Source organism: Myxine glutinosa, chromosome 5 (assembly GCF_964187855.1).
Source record: "Myxine glutinosa chromosome 5, kmMyxGlut1.1, whole genome shotgun sequence".
Taxonomy (NCBI): Eukaryota; Metazoa; Chordata; class Myxini; order Myxiniformes; family Myxinidae; genus Myxine; species Myxine glutinosa.
The window spans coordinates 46,088,494-46,111,517 of NC_136265.1; the positions used below are offsets into that span (position 1 = coordinate 46,088,494).

Below are 23,024 nucleotides of genomic sequence, written 5' to 3' on the forward strand. Positions count from 1 at the left end.
AAGGTGCCAAGATGAGAGTACACCGGGCTGCTAAATCAGTGGGATGAAAAATCTTCGAGAAAAGCATTCAACAGATGATTCTTGGAACTGTTAAGTGAGTGCCAGCTGCGTGGTGAAAACTCATTTTCCCAAGATAGAGGTGTTGGATGCTGAATCGAAATCATGGAATGGAGAGGAGCGTTTGCTTCTTACATGCGGCAAGAAGCTTCCCATGGTGAGCGTTGCCTGTATCCAACCCTGTTGTGGGGCAGAGTGAAGGGACCATTGAGGACACGGTCGATTACTAAAACCTGTTGGAGATTTGCACCTGCAAGCCCAAGAAAGCTGCGGCAGATGTGAGCTTTGATCAGCATCTTATCTGCGCCCAAAGTGAAGAGTTGAGATCCTCAGTCGAATATTAGATGTGTTTGTCCAATGTTTTTTGTTTTTTTTGTATACAAGATCGAGACTCATGTAAGAGCTAACATTGATCACAAAAAGACAAACTGACACATAAAATATATGATAGAGGGAGCGGGTGAACAAGATGGAGAGCAGAGACATCGGGAGATCTGGAAATGGAGCAGGGACAGAAATGCAAGTTTGCGTGGCGGGAGCGCCCGGAGGGCGTGAATGGTGTTGGTGTCCTGCTTTCTGAGGAGTTTGTGGATGGTGTGGTGAGTGTGACTAGAGTGAGTGGTGGGTTGTTGATGGTGAGAATGATGGTTGGGGGGCTCTTGGTAGGCGTCATCTCGGGATATGCTCCGCAGGTTGGTCGGAGCGATGGGGAGAAGGACAAGTTCTGGTATGCGATAGAGAGGCTGATGGAAAACGTGAGGGATGGGTGGGGGGTTGTTATGGTGGGAGGGGACCTGGATGGACATGTGGGTGGGAGTGTGGACGGTTTTGAGGGAGTTCATGGGGGTTGCGGATGTGGTGTGAGGGATGGAGAGGGTGAAAGGATTTTGGAGTTTGATGATGGAGCTGATTTGTTGGTTTGTAGTGCTCAGTTCCAGAAAGGGGATAACAAGCTTGTTGCATACACGTCAGGTGGGTCGACGACAACCGTTGACTACCTGATGGTGCGTAGGCGAGATGGGGGCATCTCCGGGACACAAAGGTGATCCCGGGGGAGGAGGCTGTTTCACAGTGCCACTTGGTTGTCTGCGACATGGGGGTGAAGGGTGCGAGGAGAGCTCGGTGGGTGAAGTACCAACCGAGAATGAAGGTGTGGAGGTTGAAAGAGGTGACAGTGGGGGAGGCATAGAGACAGAGGCTGAGTATGGTGGAGGATGATGTGGTTGAGCTTGAGAGTGGTTGGATGTCAATGAAGGGTAGTCTGTTGGGAGCCGTTGGTGGGGTGTGTGAATGGACGGGGGGGACCGCCGAGGCACTCGGAGGTATGGTGGTGGGATGATGAAGTTGGGGGGAGGATTGGCGGGAGGAGGAGGAGGTTCGGGGGGTGGCGGAGGGCGGGGGGTGTGGGGGCAGAGAAAGCAGAGCGTGAAGGTTATGGGGCAGCCAGGAAGGCTGCAAGGAGGGGGGTGGCGGAGGCGCGGGAGGCATGGGAGGGGGTGGCTTGGATTCGGGGGAGGGTCGGAGAGTGGTGTTCAGGATTGCAGGGCAGGTGGCGAGGGGGGGGGGGGTGATGTGGTGGGGGTGGGTTGCTTGGGGGATGGGGTGGGACAGATCGTTGTGGACCCGGATGGAGTTAAGGGAAGATGGAAAAGATATGTAGAAATGCTGTTGAATGCAGAGGGTGGGTGGGATGGCAACATGGAGAATGGCCCAGTTTTGGGACCGGCAGAGGGGATGGCTGGGAGGGGGGTTGAGGAAGCGATGCAAGCGATGGGGAGTGGAGGGGCGGGAGGGCCGACGGGAGTTGTGGGAGATGTGTTGAAGGCAGAAGGAGGTTGGGGTGTGGGGAGAATGACGGAGATCTGTGATCTGGTGGTGGGGGAGGGCCGCATTCCAGTGGATTTGGGGGTGGGTACCCTCGTCCCTCTGTGCAGGGGGAGGGGTGGCCCTCTGGAGTGTGGCTCGTACCGAGCGATGGAGTTGATGGAGGATGGAGTGAGGGTGTTGGGGGGGGGGGGGGTGTTGGAGAGGAGGATGGGGAGGAGGGTGGGGATCGACGAGATGCGGTTTGGATTCATGCCGGGGGGAGGAACGACAGACGCGCTCTTTGTTGTGAGGCGGTTGCGGGAGAAGTGCATGGAGGGGGGAGCAGATTGTTTCTTGGGTTTGTTGATCTGGAGAAGGCATTCGATAGGGTTCCACGCGAGGTATTGACGTGGGCGTTGGGGAGGTTGGGAGTGTAGGAGTGGTTGATCAGAATGGTGATGGCAATGTACATAGGGCGCGCACAGCTGTGAGGACGAGGGACGGGGCAGTGGTGGGTTTGGGGTGGGGGTGGGAGTGCATCGGGGGTCGGTACTAAGTCCACTACTATTTGTAGCTGTGATGGAGGTGCTGGCTCAGAACGTAGGGGAGGGTTTACCGTGGGAGTTGTTGTATGCAGATGATCTGGTGTTGATTGCGGGGTGGGTGTGGATGGACTGAAGTAAAGGATGAACAAGTGGAAGGAATGTTTGGAGACAAAAGGTCTGAAGGTGAATATCGGAAGGACGAAGGTGATGGCAAGTGGTGGGGCATGTGGTGGGGTGGAGGGAACTGGGAGGTGGCCATGTGCTGTGTGCGGGAGGGGTGTCGGAGTGAACTCCATTCAATGTGCAATGTGCGCTGGGTGGGTTCATCGGGGATCTGGTGGTCTGAGAGGGTCGTTGGCCAGTCTGGCGGCTACATTCGGGTGTAGGGTGTGCATGGAGGGGGCTGCGGATGAAGGGGGTGTTGGGTTGGATCTTGGAGACAGCGTGGGGCTGGAGGGTGTGGAAGCATTTTGCTACCTCGGAGACATGTTGAATGGAGAAGGTGGATCAGACTCGGCAACGGTTGCTAGAGTGAGATGTGCATGGAGGAAGTTTCGGGAACTGAGTGGCGTGCTGATGGGGAGGGGAGTGTCGTTGAGGCTGAAGGGAAAGGTGTATGCTGCATGTGTGAGAAGTGTTATGATTTATGGGAGCGGGACATGGGTAATGAACGTAGAGCAGCCACGAAGGCTGGAGGGGGTGGAGATGTGAATGGTTCGGTGGATGTGCGGAGTATCGTTGAGATAGAGGAAGACAAATGATGAATTGCGAAGGATGATGGGGATAGAGCCTGTGATTGATGCTGTGAAGGGGGGAACAGGTTGGGGTGGTTTGGTCGTGTGTTGAGGAAGGATGAAAGTGACTGGTTGAGAAGAGTGATGAAAATGAATGTAGAGGGAGGTGGAGGACGAGGAAGACCGAGAAGGACTTGGCTGAGGATGGAGGAGGAAGAAATGCGGGCAAGGGGGTTAACAAGGAGAGATGCAGAAAATAGGGCAAAATGGAGAAGATTGTCATGGGGACCGCAAGGCTAACCCCCGTTCTAGCAGGGAAATGGCCTTAAAATGCATGTTGTTGTTGTTGTTGCTCGGCCGTCTGAATTTGGTACACTGCGGTACGTTGCAACTGTAGCAATATATAAACAATAAAGAGCAATCAGAGATTGCAAACCCTCACCAGGGTGTATTTTCAGTGTTTTTTAAGGCTTTTGTGTTAAAACAAATATGGCGGCCGAACCACGTGACCGAAGACGTCATCATTATTTTTTTTCTCCACTAATTTATTCCTAGATTATGCTCAAGAAATTTCATCTTGATCGGAGGAAGTTTTGTACTTGTCGAATTAGTATGTCATCATGGAGGCACCTATGACATCATCATTAACATATTTTATTCCCCATGGAATTCTTTACAATGAGCCATATCTCAATTTTTTATATTCAGCGCTTTCGGAGATATAGAGGTGGAAAGTTTTTTGGTTTTTCCAAGATGGCGGCTGCACCACGTGACCTATGACGTCCTAGTTATCATTAAAATATTCCACAGGTGGGCACCTATGGTGAAATTTTCCTGTCAATCGGACCAACGGTTGCAGAGAAAATCATATTTATTCTGTGCGGACAAACAGACAGACAGACAGACAAATGAAAAATCGGTCAGAGACCAAGGACTTGCCGGAATGTACTTTTTTATCGGCCATTTTGGACAAATATGGCGGGCAAACCACGTGACCGATGACGTCATTATTTGTTTTCTAAACTAATTTATTCCTTGATGATGCTCAAGAAATTTCATCTTGATCGGATGAGGTTTTGTACTTGTCAAATTATGACATCATAATGGAGGCACCTATGACATCATCATTAACATATTTTATTCCCCATGGAGAGTTCTTTACAATGAGCCATATCCCAATTTTTTCTATTCAGCACTTTCGGAGATATAGAGGTGCAAAGTTTTTCCGTTTTTCCAAGATGGCGGCCGAACCACGTGACCGATTACGTCATCATTTTTTTTTTTTCCACCAGTTTATGCCGACATGACGCTCAAGAAATTGCATCTTGATCGGATGAAGTTTTGTACTTGTCGAATTATCAAATTATGACGTCATAAGAGGCCTTGGGCCGCGAGAGTTAAAAATTGGGCACAGTCTATTCCATGGCAAGACAAATATGTGTGTAAAGTTTGGTGATTCTACGTGCAACGGTGTGGACGTAGTGCTGCGCACAGACAGACAGACAGACAGACAAACAGACAAACCAACCGATCAACATACTTGCTGGAATCTTTTCCGGCAAGTATCAAACAGACTCAAATGCAATACCCTCTCCTCAGGCGAGGGTAATAAACAAATATATATATATATATATATATATATATATATATATATATATATATATATATATATATATACAGTATATATATATATATATATATATATATATATATATATATATATATATATATATATATATATTGTTGCGGTTTTGAGAACCCACACAGGTAACATCATTAAAGGGTAAAGGTTGCACCCCATAGTTAGGCCACATGCAACACGTAGGTCACCTAAGAACGTTAGTTATTTCTTAGTATATGTGAGATAAGGCCATTTCCAATAGTTATCATCTGCGTTGTGTAAAACAAATAAGAGTAGGCCCCGTCCATTCTGCAGCCCTTCCTCCAATCGACTCCATTGCTCACTATCCGGTTTGCACCCCATGCCCCATTGCGTCCATCCTGTCTGCACCCCATTGCCGCTCGCATTAGGATGTTGAAACCAGCCCAAATGCCACGAGGTAAGGCCCGAAAAGGGGGCAGAGCGCAAGGGTGGGGGTGTGGCCACGTCAGGCAGCCATCAAGGGCGGAGCCGGTAAGACCCCAACAACCAATCAGGGCTGAGGCGACATCGCCTGACAGGGTGTGGCTAGAGATTCCAGAGGGTTCGCTGGGCGTGGCAATAAAACCCTTTGCGCGAGGCCCCCACCTCAGTTATGAGAAGGGAGAGGCGCTCATGAGTTCGCAGCACCTGAGTTATGAGAAGGGAGAGGCACTCGTCGAGTCGAGTTATGAGACGGGAGAGACGCTTGCTGAGTTATGAGACGGGAGAGACGCTTGCTGAGTTATGAGAAGGGAGAGGCGCTCGTGAGTTCGCAGTTCTGAGTTATGAGAAGGGAGAGGTCTGAAGGACTGAACGGCACTCGATATATGAGAAGGACTTGCGTGCATACGGCAGTGGCAAAGGACTTGGACTTGGTGGGAGCGCATTGCATTGCTGGTTTCAAGGACTCGATTGGGAAAGGCGCTTTGGTGAAATCATTGTGGAAGCATTGCCGGAGCGGCGCATTGCAGAGGACTTGTGGGAGTGGCGCATTGGACCGAACTATACCGGGAGCGCGTATAAGGCGCCGGTACAACTATTACGTACGCCAGTATAATCGCCACCTTACCGATACCCCCCCCCCCCCCCATATAATTGTCCGATCCACGCCACCGGCACGAGGCGATCTTGCCTGCCATCTACCATCACCATCTGCTTCGTGGTACGAATCGGGGACCGGAGCGAGCTGTGGACGCCATCGGTGGACCCTCAACCCGACCATCTACAACCCCGTGTGAGTGAGTCTGAGAGTGTGACTGAGTGTGAACGGGCCCGTGTCCAGGGGATAAGTATAAGACTGTATAAGGCTGCCCTGTGTATCTGCTTCTTCTTCCTCCCGGTACATTGCTTCTCTTCCTCGTCTTATTTGTACAAAGTGTAATAAATTACCGGTTCTTCCTCTTTTCCTCTTCATTCGACCGTCTTAGTGATTTCTCCATTGGGTAAGCGTGGCATGACTAGGAACCGCTCCAATCGGGTTTAGTACCTGTTAACGGCCCGAATCGCGGTTCGCTATCGTTCGGTGTGTCTGCTAAAACCGTGGTTCGGGTGGGGTTATTTCCTTGTTTCACGGCCGGTGTTAATACTTAGGTAATAAGACTAATTCGGCTTACAACCCTATTTAACACCGACCGGAAGGAACCTGATAGCCCCGGATCGCGTCGGCTAGTAAAAAGACAAGGGGATTAATACCCCCTTGATAAGGGGGAGGCTGACGTTGGAGATCCGCAACAATATATATATATATATATATATATATATTGTTGCGAATATGGAATTTGGCCTCCATATCCGCTTGTAAATATTCCCCTATTTTCTCCAATACTCCCCAACTTTCCCCAATCCCCCATTCCCTAGTCCCATTGCATGTAAATAACAATCAGTAGAGCCGACCTTCCCCTTATTCCCCCATTAAATGTCGTGCCCAGGTCCACCGCACCACACGTAGACAACTTTCGGACATCTTCCTAGTTATTCTTATTCTATGTCAGTTAAGGCCTCGTCTCCATTAATTATGACTCTTCGTTGCACCAGAATGTGATTATATGGCATCAGTAGTGAGTTTAGGACCTTTCCCATACCTCCTTCCATCTTCTTCCCCAACAATTACAACAACAACAGAGGAGATGGCGGCGGAGCGGGGGAGGATGCGTCCTCACACCGGCTCGATGCGCTCCAGACCATGCGCTCCACGGGGTTACCACGAAGGGGCTCCTTGTCAGCTCCTCGTCAAGGGCGGAGCCTGGTAAACCCCCCGCACGCACCCAATGAGAAGCAACGTGCCGATTCCACGAGGCGGAGCTAACGAGCCGAGGGCGTGTCACTCCCCGCCGGATATACGCGGCCCCGCGCCGGATGTGACGAGAGATGCGCACCCAGCTTGGAGAAGGAAAGCCACCTGCGAGCGCTGAGTCAGATGCGCCCCCAGCTTGAGCAGACAAGACGCCATCCGAGCGCTGCGACCTCCCCGCATCTCTGGACCGGACCGAGTCGATTCTGCCTTGAGCCAAGAGTGCACCTTGAGCCATCGATACCCGCTGTCCTTTTCATCAACCCCCGTGTGAGTCAGCATTTTGTCCCGTTTATCTGTCGTCTGTTGGGAATAATATAAGATTGTGTCTAAGTGCTTGTCTTTCTATGCTGTCCCTCTTGTAGTTGTAATCTAACCTTCCGCCTTAATATAACCTCCTCCGGAGGTCTTGAGAACTGAACCCCTGGTGTCGTATTGTGTTATTGTAGTCCAGCCGGGTGTCTTCTTTTTCTTATTGAGCCAGCATCGCGCGACTTCGTCAACGTCGAGTATAGTCGGGTAATTTGTGCGGACACGACGGCCATTCCGCTCGGCCCACTTTAACATCAAAGTCGTGTCTGTAACAATTGGTTGTCAGGAGTTGGATTCGAACCTGGGACTAAATTTATTTAGCCCAAATTTTGGACACCAATTGTGTTAGTACGGTAACAATTGGTGTCGAGGAGTGAGATTCGGACCCGGGACTAAATTAGTTAGGCCCAAATTTTGGGAGGGAAAATCGGTTCGGAGCGCGTACTGCGCTCGACAAAATCGAGCCGGAGCGCGGTCCCGCGGTTACTGCGCTCGCCGAAATTATAACGAAAAAAAAAAAAAAAAATTTGGATTTGTTTTACGAAACTCGAATTTTGCAAGTCGCGCTATGGCGGATCAAGACGGCTGGGGTCCGGTAGCGGAGAGTGAAGCAGGGTCGGTCCAGGACCAAATTGAGGGACATGAGGGACATGAGGAGAGCGAAACAGCGAGGGTAGCAGGCACGCAAAATGGCGCCTCGCAAGAGCGCGCGGTAGCCGAGCCCGCTGTATCAACGGGCTTTAACATGCAGCCGATTGACATACAGGCCCTCATTGCGCAGCTACAGGCAGCTGTACAGATGAGTATGGGGAGCCAAATTGAGCGATTGGGTGAGCGATTGGAGGGCCAAATGGGGGTAATGGGGAACCGGATGGAGGCTCAGAGTGAGCAAATGGGGGTAATGAGGGACGAAGCGAGGGCTCAGAGTGAGCAATTGGGGGTAATGAGGGACGAAGCGAGGGGTACCGGTGAGGGGTTAGACAACGGGATAAAAGAGGTGAAACATGGGTTAACGGGGGTAGAAAATAGAATGGCTGCCCAGGAGAATCAGATAGAGGGAGTGAAAAATGGGTTAGAGGGGTTAGAAAACAGTATGGAAGGCAAATTGAGGGACATGAGGGACCAAGCGGAAAGGGAAGTTAAACAAATGGAGCAGCAGATAGAGGGGGTCAGAATGAGGGTAGAAACCAAACTGGATGCTCACAGGGAGGAAATGGAGCAGATGAGGGTGGCATCTGGGCAGGAGATGCAAGTGATGGGAGAGGAGATCAGAAGAGGAGTGAGTGAGGAGGTCGGAGGAGTGCGCGAGGAGGTGAGGCACTGTAAGGAGCGCATGGAGAAAGAGGTGAGAAAGGGGACTGTAAAGTTACAAGGGGGCATAGAGGTCCTGACGCAGGAGGTGGAACAGCTGACGGAGGGACAAAAAGGACTAACGGAGCAGGTTCAAAGGAACACTGCAGTATTAGGAGGTTTAAAAGCGACACAAAACGACATAAAAAACGACTTGATAGCGACAAAGAGGGAATGTCAGACGGTACATGAGGACCTGACGAGGAAAATGGACAAGGTGGTAGAGGTAATGGAGGTTAAAGAGCGGGAGGTGCGGGAGCACATAGAAAAAAATAAAGTGGAGTTAGAGGAAGAACTTAAAGGGGCGCACGAAGAGATGAAGGAGATGAAGCAAAAATTAGAAGAAGTGGAAGAAGGGGTGAGCGAAATTAAAAAGCGACGGAGAGAGGATAAGAAAGAGATAAAAGAGGAGGTAAAAGAATTGGTCCAGAGTCTGTGTTCGGATCGTGATGATGTGCTCATTAACCGGATGAGGGATTCGCAGGTGATGGAGGAGAAGCGAAGAGAAAGAGGACCCGGTGTAAGTGGTGACCAATATGGTCGTGCGTATGATGCGCCAGGGGATTTAAGAAGCTTGGGGGTCGAGATGGACCCGGGTGTTCGTGAGAGGCCGTTGGTGAAGTGTGCGACAGGTCTGGTGTGCGAAAGAGGAGGTGTGCGAGAAAGTCCGACTCTGGGGTGTGTGAGGAAAAAGTGCGTGCCAAGGAGTGAGTGTGCTGGCGAGAGTGAGTCGGACGTAGCGTGTGTGCGAGGGAGCACATGGAAGCGCGGTGTGGTGAGTGTTACAGAGGGTGTGACGGGAGAGTGTGCGCAGGAGTGTGCGCGAGAAAGGTGTGTGACGGACAGGTGCATGAGGAAAGAGTGCGCTGTCAGAAGTAAGGAAGAGTGTCCACCTGTGGTGAGTGTTACGGAGGGTGTAACGGGAGAGTGTGCGCGAGAAAGGTGTGTGACGGACAGGTGCATGGGGAAAGAGTGTGCTGTCAAGAGTAAGGGTGAGTGCGTTGTCAAGAATGGAGGTGAGAGTAGTGAGAGTGACAAGGAGAGTGAGTTAGTTGTGACAGGTGAGCGAGGATGTACACCTGGGATGGAAGGACGCACACCTGGAATGGTAGAGCGTGAGTGGGAATGCACGCTGGAGTTGGTGGTGAGGCACGTGGTTGGGTGTGCGAATGAGGGCACACCTGTGATTGTCACAGAGGAGGTGACCGAGGAGGGGGCGCGAAGCGGTGTTTTGGTGAGGTGTGCGACCAACGAATGTGTGCCAAAGTGTTCGGTGGTCAGGTGTGTGACCAAGGCTGTGAGTGGAATGAGAGTACCTGGGTGTGTAAGGAAAGGTACGAGGAGCATGGGCACGGCTGGATGTGTGAGCAAGGAACGGGCTGCGGGGTGTAAGCATGCAGGTGAAGCATCGACGTTACACGGGTTAGAGGTTAGAGCGACTTTTAGCCGAAGCAGGCCCTCGGTGCGTGCCGGGCCTCGCTTTGAACGGCCGCGTCCAGGCTCCACTAGGCGGAGCTGGCAGCCCGATAGAAAGGGTCGTCATGGCGACCACTTTTTGGTGAGACGTGCCGGCAGGTCGAGATCGGGGCATTGGATGGCTCCGTGCCGAGAAGGTGCGTGGGATCTCGGGCCGGGTAAACCTCCTTCCCTGCACCGAAGGCAGGATGCAGCCAGCCACTGGCACAGAACAACCAGCATCCATTGCTTGGCTTTACGAAGCCGGGCTTTGGACGGGAATTGGGGCACCGAGAGGTATTAGTGAGTAGACGGGTGATGAGGTTAGTGTTTTGGACCCAAAATTGGAGAAAAACAAAATTTGGTGATTGGCAAGGGATTGGCAGTAGTGATTGGCAGATGATGGGTAGTGATTGGCAAATTTTTAATTTGTTGGATTTGGACGAGCGAAATTGGTAGTGAGAGACCCCCGATGTGGTGGGATGGCAAATCCACCATCCCTCACAGGTGGGGGGCAAAGGAGCAATAGCTTATGGGGTGTATGGCAGTGAAAACTAGCCCGGGTGGGTTAGGATATTGTGTGTAGGGATCTAGAGAAGATGACCTTAGGTAACGTTAAGGTTAGTTAGTGACTGATACCTGTAGTGGGGACGCAGGTAGATTAGTGTGGATTATAATGACGAGGGAGCGCAATAGTTAAAGGGACGACTGGGAAGCGCAAGTTTCAGAAGGGAGTAGTTAGCTGAGATGATGCTGTGTGTGTGAGGATTGAACAAGTGTGATTGCACAGGTGTGCAACTGGACAGGTGTGTGGAGCAGTGTATGAGTAGTGAGTGTTGTGGATCAGCGCGAATGCGCTTGGGGAGAGAAGGGTGCAGGTGGCACCAGGTGTGAGAGCACAGGTGTGCAGGTACAGGTGTGTGGAGAGAGTTGGAGTGAGTGGTACGGAGTGGTGTGCATGGTGCGAAGGTGTGGATGGGGGAAGAGTGGACCCCTTTCACGAGTACCCGGGGCGGGTAGTGTAAGTGTTAGGTAGAGGGTGCAGGTAAATTGTGGTTGGATATTGGCATCTGTGGTGCGGTTGCAGAATGGTGTTGTGAATGGGTGCATTAGTGTTGTGGAAATGGCTGGGCGTGTAGCCTGTTAGTGTGTGTAGTTGGTTGGGCACTCCACCACTGTGAGGATGTCGGCCAGGTGAGGCCGCAGGTGGGCTCTGGGAGCCGGTAGTTGTGAGTGGGTGCCTGAGGATCCCGGGTGTGGATCGGGTAGCCCAGTGCCAGAGAGGGCACCGAGTGGGGAGAGAGCCAGAGGGCCTTCCCCAGGTAGTTAGGTTAGGGTAAGGAGCAGGTAAGCTCGGAGGCAACTGCAGTGGTGGAGGTGTGCAGGTGGGTGGACCCACTGGGAGAGGTACACGCCACAGCCCAGAAATTGTGCGAGGGCACCGGGAGATGAATCGGGGGAGTGAGACCCCAAATTGAAGAGCACCACAGTTTGGCCAATGGGAATTGGTTTTTAGAACCCATAGTGTAAGAGGGCCAATGGTTTGGCCGGAGAGAGACCCCGGGTAGTGTAAAGTTGTTAAAGTCATTTAGGAGATAGTTAGGATTGATGAACCTGTCGCACCATACGCAGCCACTTACCTGTGGTGATGATGATGACTCCACACCTGTGTTTTCTTTGTTCTGTGTGCAGGAAATGAGATTGCTGTGGATTTGTGAGACGCATCACGACGTGGATGAGACATTGGGGTGATTCCATCTCTCCCTCCCTAGGAGGGACTGATGATGAATTGGTGATGGCAAATTTTGATGTTGAGTTGAAAATGGCAAATTTGATTGGTTAGGAGGGAGAGAAGACGAATTTGGTATATGGGAGGAACGGGGAAGACAGTAGGGATGTTTGTTGATTTGTAAAGTAGATGTTTATGGGTAGTGTTGTGTTGTGTGGATACAGTAAGGGGTAAGGGAGGGGCCATGTAGGTTACCTGGTGGGGGGGGGGGGGGCGTACGATAGGAACGTACCTGTCTCACCTGGTTCCCATGTGCCCCCAGTGTGCATCACCTTACATTGCGTGCACTTTTGCACCCTTACCACCTTACTCACTTGTTTCTTCTTTTGTCTCCCACCTCCGAGGATCTGGCTTTGGGGTAGAGAGAGAGGAGAGAGAGGTGCTGGCTGCGCAGTTGTGGGCCTGCACTTTCGCTGTTTGCTGCCGGGATCGATACACCATATGGACCGCAATGTTTGTGGCCACCCACAATGGACCGCAGTTCGTTTGCGGCCAAGCACCACCCGGGGATGGACCTATGGATCAACGTGGCACCTATGCCATACAGGTGAACCACTAATAGTTAACACCACCAAGTGCACCACAAGAAGAGCAAGAGACACCTGCAGGGTTAGGGGTTGTCGAATTTATTTTTATTCCAATGAACAATGGTGACTGCACCGATTGGTGGTGGGGTGGTGCTGTTGATGCTCGGGAAGGGTGCTCTGCACGTTATTAAAGGCCGTCGGCCACAGAGCACTCGTGGGTTGGTGTATCGATGTTGGCAAGCGCGCTCTCTCTCTATGCATAACATCTGCATGTGTTCCTCCAAAGACAGGTCCTGGATCGTAGTGTAGATATCAGCGTAGTCTTGTAAATAATGCTCCCTACCGGCTGTATGTTTAGTTTGAGAATTCTTTCCGGATTCGGTTATCCTGTGGGTGTGTTTCTGTGAGGAGAAGGGTGCAACGTCGCAGGGGGACATATTTACTCATTTGTGAATATCTGTAAAACTGTCGCACTCAGGGTAGAGTTAATAGTAGAGGGAACTACATTGCGTGCCACACTAAAGTAGGTAAAAATTTATCGGGTCGGGACGCCCCGAGGGTAGAGAAGGGTGCAATGTTGCGAATATGGAATTTGGCCTCCATATCCGCTTGTAAATATTCCCCTATTTTCTCCAATACTCCCCAACTTTCCCCAATCCCCCATTCCCTAGTCCCATTGCATGTAAATAACAATCAGTAGAGCCGACCTTCCCCTTATTCCCCCATTAAATGTCGTGCCCAGGTCCACCGCACCACACGTAGACAACTTTCGGACATCTTCCTAGTTATTATTATTCTATGTCAGTTAAGGCCGCGTCTCCATTAATTATGACTCTTCGTTGCACCAGAATGTGATTATATGGCATCAGTAGTGAGTTTAGGACCTTTCCCATACCTCCTTCCATCTTCTTCCCCAACAATTACAACAACAACAGAGGAGATGGCGGCGGAGCGGGGGAGGATGCGTCCTCACACCGGCTCGATGCGCTCCAGACCATGCGCTCCACGGGGTTACCACGAAGGGGCTCCTTGTCAGCTCCTCGTCAAGGGCGGAGCCTGGTAAACCCCCCGCACGCACCCAATGAGAAGCAACGTGCCGATTCCACGAGGCGGAGCTAACGAGCCGAGGGCGTGTCACTCCCCGCCGGATATACGCGGCCCCGCGCCGGATGTGACGAGAGATGCGCACCCAGCTTGGAGAAGGAAAGCCACCTGCGAGCGCTGAGTCAGATGCGCCCCCAGCTTGAGCAGACAAGACGCCATCCGAGCGCTGCGACCTCCCCGCATCTCTGGACCGGACCGAGTCGATTCTGCCTTGAGCCAAGAGTGCACCTTGAGCCATCGATACCCGCTGTCCTTTTCATCAACCCCCGTGTGAGTCAGCATTTTGTCCCGTTTATCTGTCGTCTGTTGGGAATAATATAAGATTGTGTCTAAGTGCTTGTCTTTCTATGCTGTCCCTCTTGTAGTTGTAATCTAACCTTCCGCCTTAATATAACCTCCTCCGGAGGTCTTGAGAACTGAACCCCTGGTGTCGTATTGTGTTATTGTAGTCCAGCCGGGTGTCTTCTTTTTCTTATTGAGCCAGCATCGCGCGACTTCGTCAACGTCGAGTATAGTCGGGTAATTTGTGCGGACACGACGGCCATTCCGCTCGGCCCACTTTAACATCAAAGTCGTGTCTGTAACAATATATATATATATATATATATATATATATATATATATATATATATATATATATATATATATATATATATATATATATATACAGTATATATATTAGATGAGTTCATCTTCAATGCACTTTCACACTTACATACACTTACATACACATACATCCGGGGTTTGCCTAGCAGGCATGCAAGACATTGGCCATTATAAAGCTTGCAGTGTGTGTCAATTACAAGATCAGTGAACTCATATCACCACAAGTGACACACTGTTAGTAAAAAAAAAAAAGAAAAAAAAAAAAGAAGGAAAAGGAAAAGTGGGGAGGAATTATGGTAATAATACATTATGCTTAATTTGTTGGTTTGGGAAATTTTTTGGTGGGAATTAGATATTCCTGTTTGTGATTGTAATCATATACAATTTATTTTCTTAGAGTAGTGCTAAAATACCTGCACGAGTTAATTTTGAACTATATTAACCTGAAAGCAATTGTGGATGCTATTCTTAGTTTAGTAGTCAAATACATACCTGATTGAATATTACTTGTGTGACGCATATAAATGAATATAACTTTTTGAATGTTGTAAGGGAAAACAACAAATTGTTGAATGTGAAACTGTCGGAAGATATACATAATTATGCTGATTTCATGGTAAGATGTACCCTATCTGATTCAGTGTGTGTGGAAAGCAGATTCAGATGTGACTGAGCATAAGGATAAGACGAGATCACATTTGAAGGGGGTGCTAACGGAATTGGGAAGAAGTTCGAGAAAGAAAATTTGTGGCTAAAAAATGAAGTTAATCGTGGCATACACCCTCTTTCTCAAAGAATGATGAAGACATTCTCCCGTGTAACTTGGAGATGGATGCTTACCTTCACCAAGGAAATTTATGTGACCATTTGCCTGGATCACACTGCAACATATGAAAGAAAGGCGATCACTTACTCTTGTTCGAAGGCTTCGAACATTCATCACATCAGAAGTTGCAGGACAACGACATTTTACCTGCAACCTCTGTGAAATGCGGGGACATATGTTATTACTTCACCAACGTCCGGGGAACCAGCATGTAGCTGCAAAAAACGGCTGTGCCCTTGTCACAACAGCTGTGCACGATTCTGCTGGTTGCTCCTGGTATGGACCATGAATGACCTGAACACCATGGTCCCAACATCATTGTGGATGCATCCGGCATCCCTGTTCCACATCTTGCTGGCCAATCAACATTACACCAACACTTGCTGCCCACTCATAATGAGGGAGGAGGCAAGTCGACTACAACTGGGCGAAGGCCTTGTTCAAGGAATCATTATGGTTCACAGCAAGAGTGGCAAGAATGCTACATGGAGAGCAGGGTCAGTCTATGACTCCGCAACGTTACCACAACAGCGAAATCCTACACGAAGTAGTGCAGGTGTTTATAAAGACAGAAGAAAATGTTTCATACCTGAATTCAAACACAAGTGATCAGCCCTTCCTTTCAAACAAAGAATCAACATTTGTTTGGAGGGAAACGTTTTTGCCAGATGTTGCAGATGCTTTAAAAACTTGAAAATGGTGAAGCAAAAATTGTTGTATCTTGGTGATGGTGAAGTGTTGTTTTGCAAAGATATTTGTGATGCAAATGAAATAGATTGAATTAACAATATGGAAGGAGTCAATGACCAACGAAATGTTTTGTGATCAGATTCTTGCAGGATGACGGTGTATGCCTAAGGAAATTGTAGTGATTGATTGAGTACTAGTATTGATGTTTACTTGTAGTGATTGATTGAGTAATTGTATTGATGTTTACTTGTAGTGATTGATTGAGTACTAGTATTGATGTTTAATTGTAGTGATTGATTGAGTACTAGTATTGATGTTTACTTGTAGTGATTGATTGAGTAATTGTATTGATGTTTACTTGTAGTGATTGATTGAGTACTAGTATTGATGTTTAATTGTAGTGATTGATTGAGTACTAGTATTGATGTTTACTTGTAGTGATTGATTGAGTAATTGTATTGATGTTTACTTGTAGTGATTGATTGAGTACTAGTATTGATGTTTACTTGTAGTGATTGATTGAGTACTTGTATTGATGTTTACTTGTAGTGATTGATTGTTTACTTATATTGATGTTTAGATTAATGGTTAATATAAACAAAAACAAAAAGATGAGGGAATTGTGGAAGTGTAACTCAGTGTAACTCATTGGTTGGAACTAGTAACGAACCAAGGTACGAGCAGGTGGTCGTACGAATGTCAGGAATGCATCTCGCCCTGTCGAAGCTGGGAGTCCTGTTGTGTAGCTTTAGCACGGCCCCGGGCTAACACACATTCCCAAGCCTTCACTATTGACTTGGGACATCGGGATGCAAAGAGGGTGAAGGAACTCCCCAGCAGGGGGGCGAGCATGCATGACCTCGGGGCATTTGCGGAGAAGGGATTAGCGCGACAAGGCCCATATAAACCAGAGCAAACTATGAGTCAGGATCACTTGCCATCAGAAGCCCTGCCCGATGGAATGAACGAGTACGGCGCTACGGAGAAACATCGGCTGAGAAAGAGGGACTATGCGGATAGAGTTATCTGGTCCATTGAGTTAACGGTAGTTATTAGTATTTGAATGAAGTGAACAACTAGTTAATAAAGTCTGGATCTTTTGTAAACCTGTTTTCCAGTCATTGGTCTTGAGTCCCAATCCACTTCCATGACAATTGTTAGTATGAGAAATCTCTGAGGATATCCGGAGACTCAATAGCTCAGTGGGCTGTCACCGCGTAAGTGATGAGTTCCTGGGTTAGATTCCTGGGTTCAGTCTGAATTTTTTCACACTAGCCCCACGCAGGAATTTACTTCCTGTTTCTTAAAAAAAAAAAAAAAAAATATATATATATACATATGTATATACAGACTTGGCATTTAATATGGAATATGGAATTTCTTTAAAAAAAAAAAAAAAAAAAAAAAAAAAATGTATATACAGACTTGGCATTTAATATGGAATATTTTTTTTTGTGGGGGTGAACTTACTTTTCAAGATGTCTTAGAACCAAAAGTTCATTGGAATTATGTTGAAATTATTCTAGATTTTGTTAATGTGACCTTTAAAAGAAACAAAAACCACATTTGACATTTCGAAACAAATAAATTGATCCTTGAAAGTGATGTAAACTGATATCGAACTCAATTCATGGACAGTACTGTGTTAAACTTCTGTACGTTTTCCAGAAGTATCTCTTTATTTTGCACATTAGCCAAAAATTTTTTTAACAAAAACAAAAGTTAAATTACGACTGGGATTACGGACAGTAAAATTACAGTTCAGTACTTCGTGTAACCCCCACGAGCATTCAGGAGAGCACGTACACGTTGAGGCATGCTGTTCACGAGCTTTGCCAAGGTTTGGACAGGAATCGCTTGCCATGCAGTGACAATAGCCTGCTGCAATTCACGCACAGAGGCAGGCTGCTGGTCCAAGTGGTCGATTTGACGCGTTAATTCTGCCCACAAGTTCTCTATCGGATTCATATCCGGGGACATGGCAGGCCACTCCATATGCTCTACACCACAGTCAGCAAGAAAATGTTGGATCATGCGAGCACGATGAGGCCGTGCATTGTCATCTTGGAAGACAAAGTTTCCTCGAAAGGCTGCACGAGCAAATGGAAGCAATGTTTCTTCCAGAATGACCCTATACTTCAACTGGTTCAGGTTTCCATTCAGAACAAACAGGTCAGTTTTGCCCCCTGCATGAAAAGCAGCCCAAACGGTCACCCCACCACCTCCAGCTTGGACTCTTGGCACTATACAATCTTTGTTGTAGGCTTCATGCACTTGTCTGCGCCCTCGGACGCGGCCATCTTGACGATAGACCAGAAATCTAGACTCGTCACTGAAGATCACGTGATTCCAGTGTCTGGCTGCCATTGACGGTGCTCTCTGGCCCACTGCAATCGGCGCTGGTGGTGTTGTCTCGTCAGGCGTGGCTTTCTCAGGGGATGCCTGGCACGAAAGCCTGCTTGAACCAGTCGTTGGTTGACTAGCCTTCTGGATACAGGCACATTTATCAGTTGCTGCCACTCAGCCCTAAGCCGATTAGCTGACTTGGTACGGCCATTGCAGACTAACCGGTGCAGCTGGCGATCATCCCTCCGTGTGGTTCTGCGGGGATGTCCTGGCCTCAGTATTGGAGTAGGGACACCCCTCTGAGCATTTCGTTTCAGGATCTTTGACACCTGACCTTGAGTGATGCCATACTGCTGAGCAATAGCACGCTCTTTCATGCCGTAATTTCGTAAAGCCACCACTCCATGACAAACAGCATTGTCGAGTTGACGGACCATCTCCAGAGGAAGCGGCAATAACTTTTGGAGACGTGCAGCAGTTGTTTTCCACTAATACAGAATGCAATAACCCTTGTATACCCGACTGTGAAGCCAATCATCAAATGCACCTGTCCGTACATTTTGCCACGCCACCTGTGATATAATCCTGTTGTTGACTTCTTGCTGCGACAGACAATCAGTGACATGGTTCTTTTAACAAATAAATCACCAAAGTGTAAAAGAAACTCACTAGATTGATATACTGAGTTAAGAAATTAAACCCGTGAAGAAAAAAAAAAACATTCCATATTAAATGCCAAGTCTGTGTGTGTGTGTATGTATGTATGTATGTATGTATGTATGTATGTATGTATGTATATATATATATATATATATATATATATATATATATATATATATATATATATATATATACACATATATATATAGAGAGAGAGAGAGGAGCCTCCCGTGACCCACCTCTCTCTACAATCAGGAATAAGGTAGCAACAACAACATATTATGGTCTGACAGAGTAGTTAGGGTCAGGGTTAGGGCAGGCCCATCTCCCAGCATTAGTTAGTGGACGTTAAAGATCACCTGTGCCCTTTGCGAACGGTAGGCAAGCCATCGCTGGCACCCTGAACAAATCACAAATTCCTGCGCTGACCTACAGGGGGCATTACATCAGCAGTACGACTGTGTCCCCAGCAAACGATCGTAAATCTGCAGCCATGTGCTGCACTTGAGCGGGAGCAGAGAACTTCAATTAAACTCCCTAGAAAAATAAAAATACAAAACTATAATAAAAATAGGTTCTATCATCATAATAAAAATGTTTTCAAGAAGCAGCTGTCCAAGCCTGATGTTTAATTGAAGTGAGCAAGATTTAAAAAAAAATTGTCCAGGATGTTAGCGATTACCATATTTTTGGTGTATACGTCGATACGTTTTCCCCAGAAGTCCAGGACTCAACTTGAACTCGGAATTGACTTATATATCGGTTTAAGTTAAAGAAGTTGGATTGCCTAAATTAAATAAATTTGCAAAGTGTGTGATATTTAATGAAATAAATTGCGTAATTGTTAATTTGAGACACACAATACCGAAGTCATTGCCCAGAACGTTTGCCGATTGGTCGAGAAATTAAACGTGGATCTGCTCGTTGCCGCATGGGGAATTATCCAATCAATAATGCGCACAGACCCACCAATTACATTTGATCTATCGCTGTCAATTCCAATCACATGTATCCATCCTTTCCATGTCATCTCAAAAAGCCTCCTGTAAAGTCAAGCAAGTGTCACACGGCAGCTTTTAGGTTGGAAGTTGTTTCGGGTTACCATATGTCCGGTTTTCCCCGGACATGTCCTCCTTTTCGGTCCTTAAATCTTCATCCAACCGGGTTTTTAAAATATCTTCAAATGTCCGGGTTTTGTTGTTTTTATGTTTTTGCAATTTTAAGAGGGATAAAATTTATGATTTGTGATACTTTTTACCTTAATTAAATCGTTACACAATTTTTGAACATTTTCTTACGTTGATAAAATGCGGTTATGTGATGTTTTGACCAGGACAGCTTTGTACAAGTCTGTACTACTCTGTCATGTCGTAAGGACGTGTTCGAACATCACGTGTCTACGTCCTGTCCAACTGCGCAATGAGAGTCCAGTGGCGTGCTCAGTCAGTGTCTTTTCTAAGTCCATACCATATATATTTGTTGGATTTTTCTTTTGATTTTCTTTCTTACAATGCCAAAACAAAAGTGAAAATTCTCTGCAGAACTAAAGACAAAATTCCCGTGTTTTCAAAGTGGTCGAACATGAGGAGAATGAGAACCGAGTGCTTGGTATAGAGAGTGGCACGAACATCCCTGTGGTAAATAAAGGTGCTATTATTGATTTATTTACAGTCTCATGTGAACTCGGACAAGCACAAGAAAGGAGTTTGGCGAGAGAGATCATCGTCCTCATTTGCAAAATTGAAGGACTGGTGAATGGAAAGGACTTACTACATGTTAAGAGGTACATTGAAATTTGAATAATTATAACATTGATTTTTGAGGCCATAATACTTGTTATTACTTATAGATACTAGACGACGTGTAGCAAGTACACCATATCTATTTATAAACCATCGGACCCCGCTATTCATGGGGGATATGTTACTGGAAAATAAGCGAATAGCGAAATCGCGAATAGCGGGGCATTGTTTCAATGGAAAAAGGGGGAATATGTTCCCAAGTCATGAAAATCCATGGATAGAGAGAACCAAACCGCAAATACAGAGGCAAAATCCGCGAATGGTGACGATAATCCTCGAAGGTTTTATAAATACTGTATGTGAAGCTAACGGCTCGTTAGCTTCAGACTAACGAGCCGTTAGTTTCACATACAGTATTTATGTGAAGCCCTGAAAAAGCTTTTTGCACCCCTGAAAAACAGCGAATTCGCAGAACACGGTCACGAATAGGAAAAAAAACCTCCGCGGATTCGTGGAACACGGCCGCGAATAGGAGAAAAAACCCCGCAAATTTCACAGAAACACTTTTCCACGAATAGAGAAACAGGTCGCATCTCATCACCCGTGAATACGCGGAAGCCGCGAATAGCGGAACCACGTCTAGCAGAGTCCAACAGTGTGTATATATATATATATATATATATATATATATATATATATATATTTCACATTAAGACAAAAACATGAGTTGGTAAATACTAGTACAGAAATGCAACCCCCCCCCCCCCCCCATTCCCCCTCCCATTCTTGTATTTATACAGCCCACTCATGCACTGATTGGTCGGACAGCTGCTGGACCCCACCCACATTTGTCACTCGACTCCACCCACCATGGCACCCAGACAAAATAATATAGCCACTGGGGTGTGGGGTGCTGGGGGGCGGGGGTGGGGGGGGGCGGGGAGGACGTAAATTCTCAATCTAAATGTGTACCGTGTAGCGCCACCTGGTGGTGGTGGTGGCAGAGGGTATTACAATTTCCTTTTTTACCTGGGCAACGCTGAGGTTAAAGCCCTCACATGGGTAAATTTGTCATCCTCCCCTCCTCATCCCTCCCCCTTCCTGCATAGCCCTCCCTCCCTACCCACCCCTCACCCTCCAAATCTAATAGACCATCTAATAAAGACCTCAGCAAATGACTGAAATGATGTTTGCATTTATTGCATTCAGAATGAACTATTTAACAAGAACTATTTAACAAAGGTGACATGCTTATGGGGATAAGGATGGATGAGACACAACTAGATCATCGACGGAACGAACCAAGCAGTCATCAGACAAAAATATGGAAGAAGGGGAAATCCTCAAACTTATGTCCAAGGTAAAATTCGGAAGTGATGAAGAACAGAGAGATGGTGAAGGCAGAAGTCCAACTCCCATCTGCCACCTGGCCCTTGCATGCTCGTATGTGGCTCTAAAGCCCTTCAGGACCACCTTTCCAGCACGCTGGTCCCACAATTGACTGCCTGTGGTGGTGCAATATTTCGGTTTTACAAGGGGTCGTCCCACCCTCTAAAATCTTCTGCCTCTCTCCAGGGCATATTGCAATGCTGTGGCCTGAACTTATCTGGCCAAACGGCCTGTGATGTTCTCATTTGAAGCCTGCAATGCTTCCGGTATGCTTTTGTGCTCAAGTCCTCCACCTGGCCTCGCCTGTACAGGAGGTTCTACTGACACAACCTGACGAGCAATGAGGCACATATTTAATACACACTTCAATTAAGCTCAAGAAATTATAGAGAGCAGTTGTACTGGATAGATGTGAGCAGGTGGTTCCACAGATGGAGGTGGGTCGAGCTCGGGGGAAGAGGGGAGAAAGAGCTATGAGCTATAATCTTTTCAGCTATAGGTGAGCTATAAGCTTTGACTTTGGTAGGTTTACCTGTGAAAGTGAGATGCATAAACAAAATTATCTTGCTTTAGATCTTACCTATAAAAGGTATAGGGTTGTAATTCATTAACCAGAAGGCTGTACTTCTGTGGCTCGGCATCCATTTCATGCAGAACTGTCCAGTTTCCTCCCTTATCTGTGAGGCCTGTCTGCATTCCAGAGACATAAAAAAAACCAGGTCAAATTAGATTGATTTCAATCAATACATGTACATCGAAATCAGATTTTCTAAAAGTTACTCGTGCATTAGAAACTGTTCAACATAAAATTAATATTCGACTCCATACCCTGTGGAACCATTTCCCACAACATCCCTAAACTCGCTTTCCTCCTCTCAAAAAAAAACTTTCCCTCTCATGGCGACCCTTCCATCATGGCTCCCTTCCATTAGTTTTCTCAAAATTACTTTTTGCGAATCTCAAAAGACAAAAGGCCCCTGAAGTAGAATTTTTTTTGGGATCATTAAAACTATTCATAAACTAGAACGGCACTCGGTAGGGCACGCACCTCCGCCAGGCTGAACAGTTTACGTTTTGCATCCCCATGATAGGCCGGATCTGCATCCATAACGTAAACAAATTTTAATCAGCTTGTTCTTGTCGCCTACACAACT

The 23,024-nt window shown here is 47.4% G+C and overlaps 1 protein-coding gene across 1 annotated transcript in view; it reads right to left on the reverse strand.

The window, feature by feature from the left end:
• The window catches only part of LOC144891944 (protein sidekick-2-like), a 206,098-nt gene that overhangs the window by 106,881 nt on the left and 76,193 nt on the right, over positions 1 to 23,024 (reverse strand). Inside the window, exon 4 of the mRNA XM_078777056.1 lies at positions 22,451 to 22,560. Within this exon, the coding sequence (XP_078633182.1) occupies positions 22,451 to 22,560 (110 nt within the window). The remainder of the gene's footprint in view (positions 1 to 22,450; positions 22,561 to 23,024) is intronic.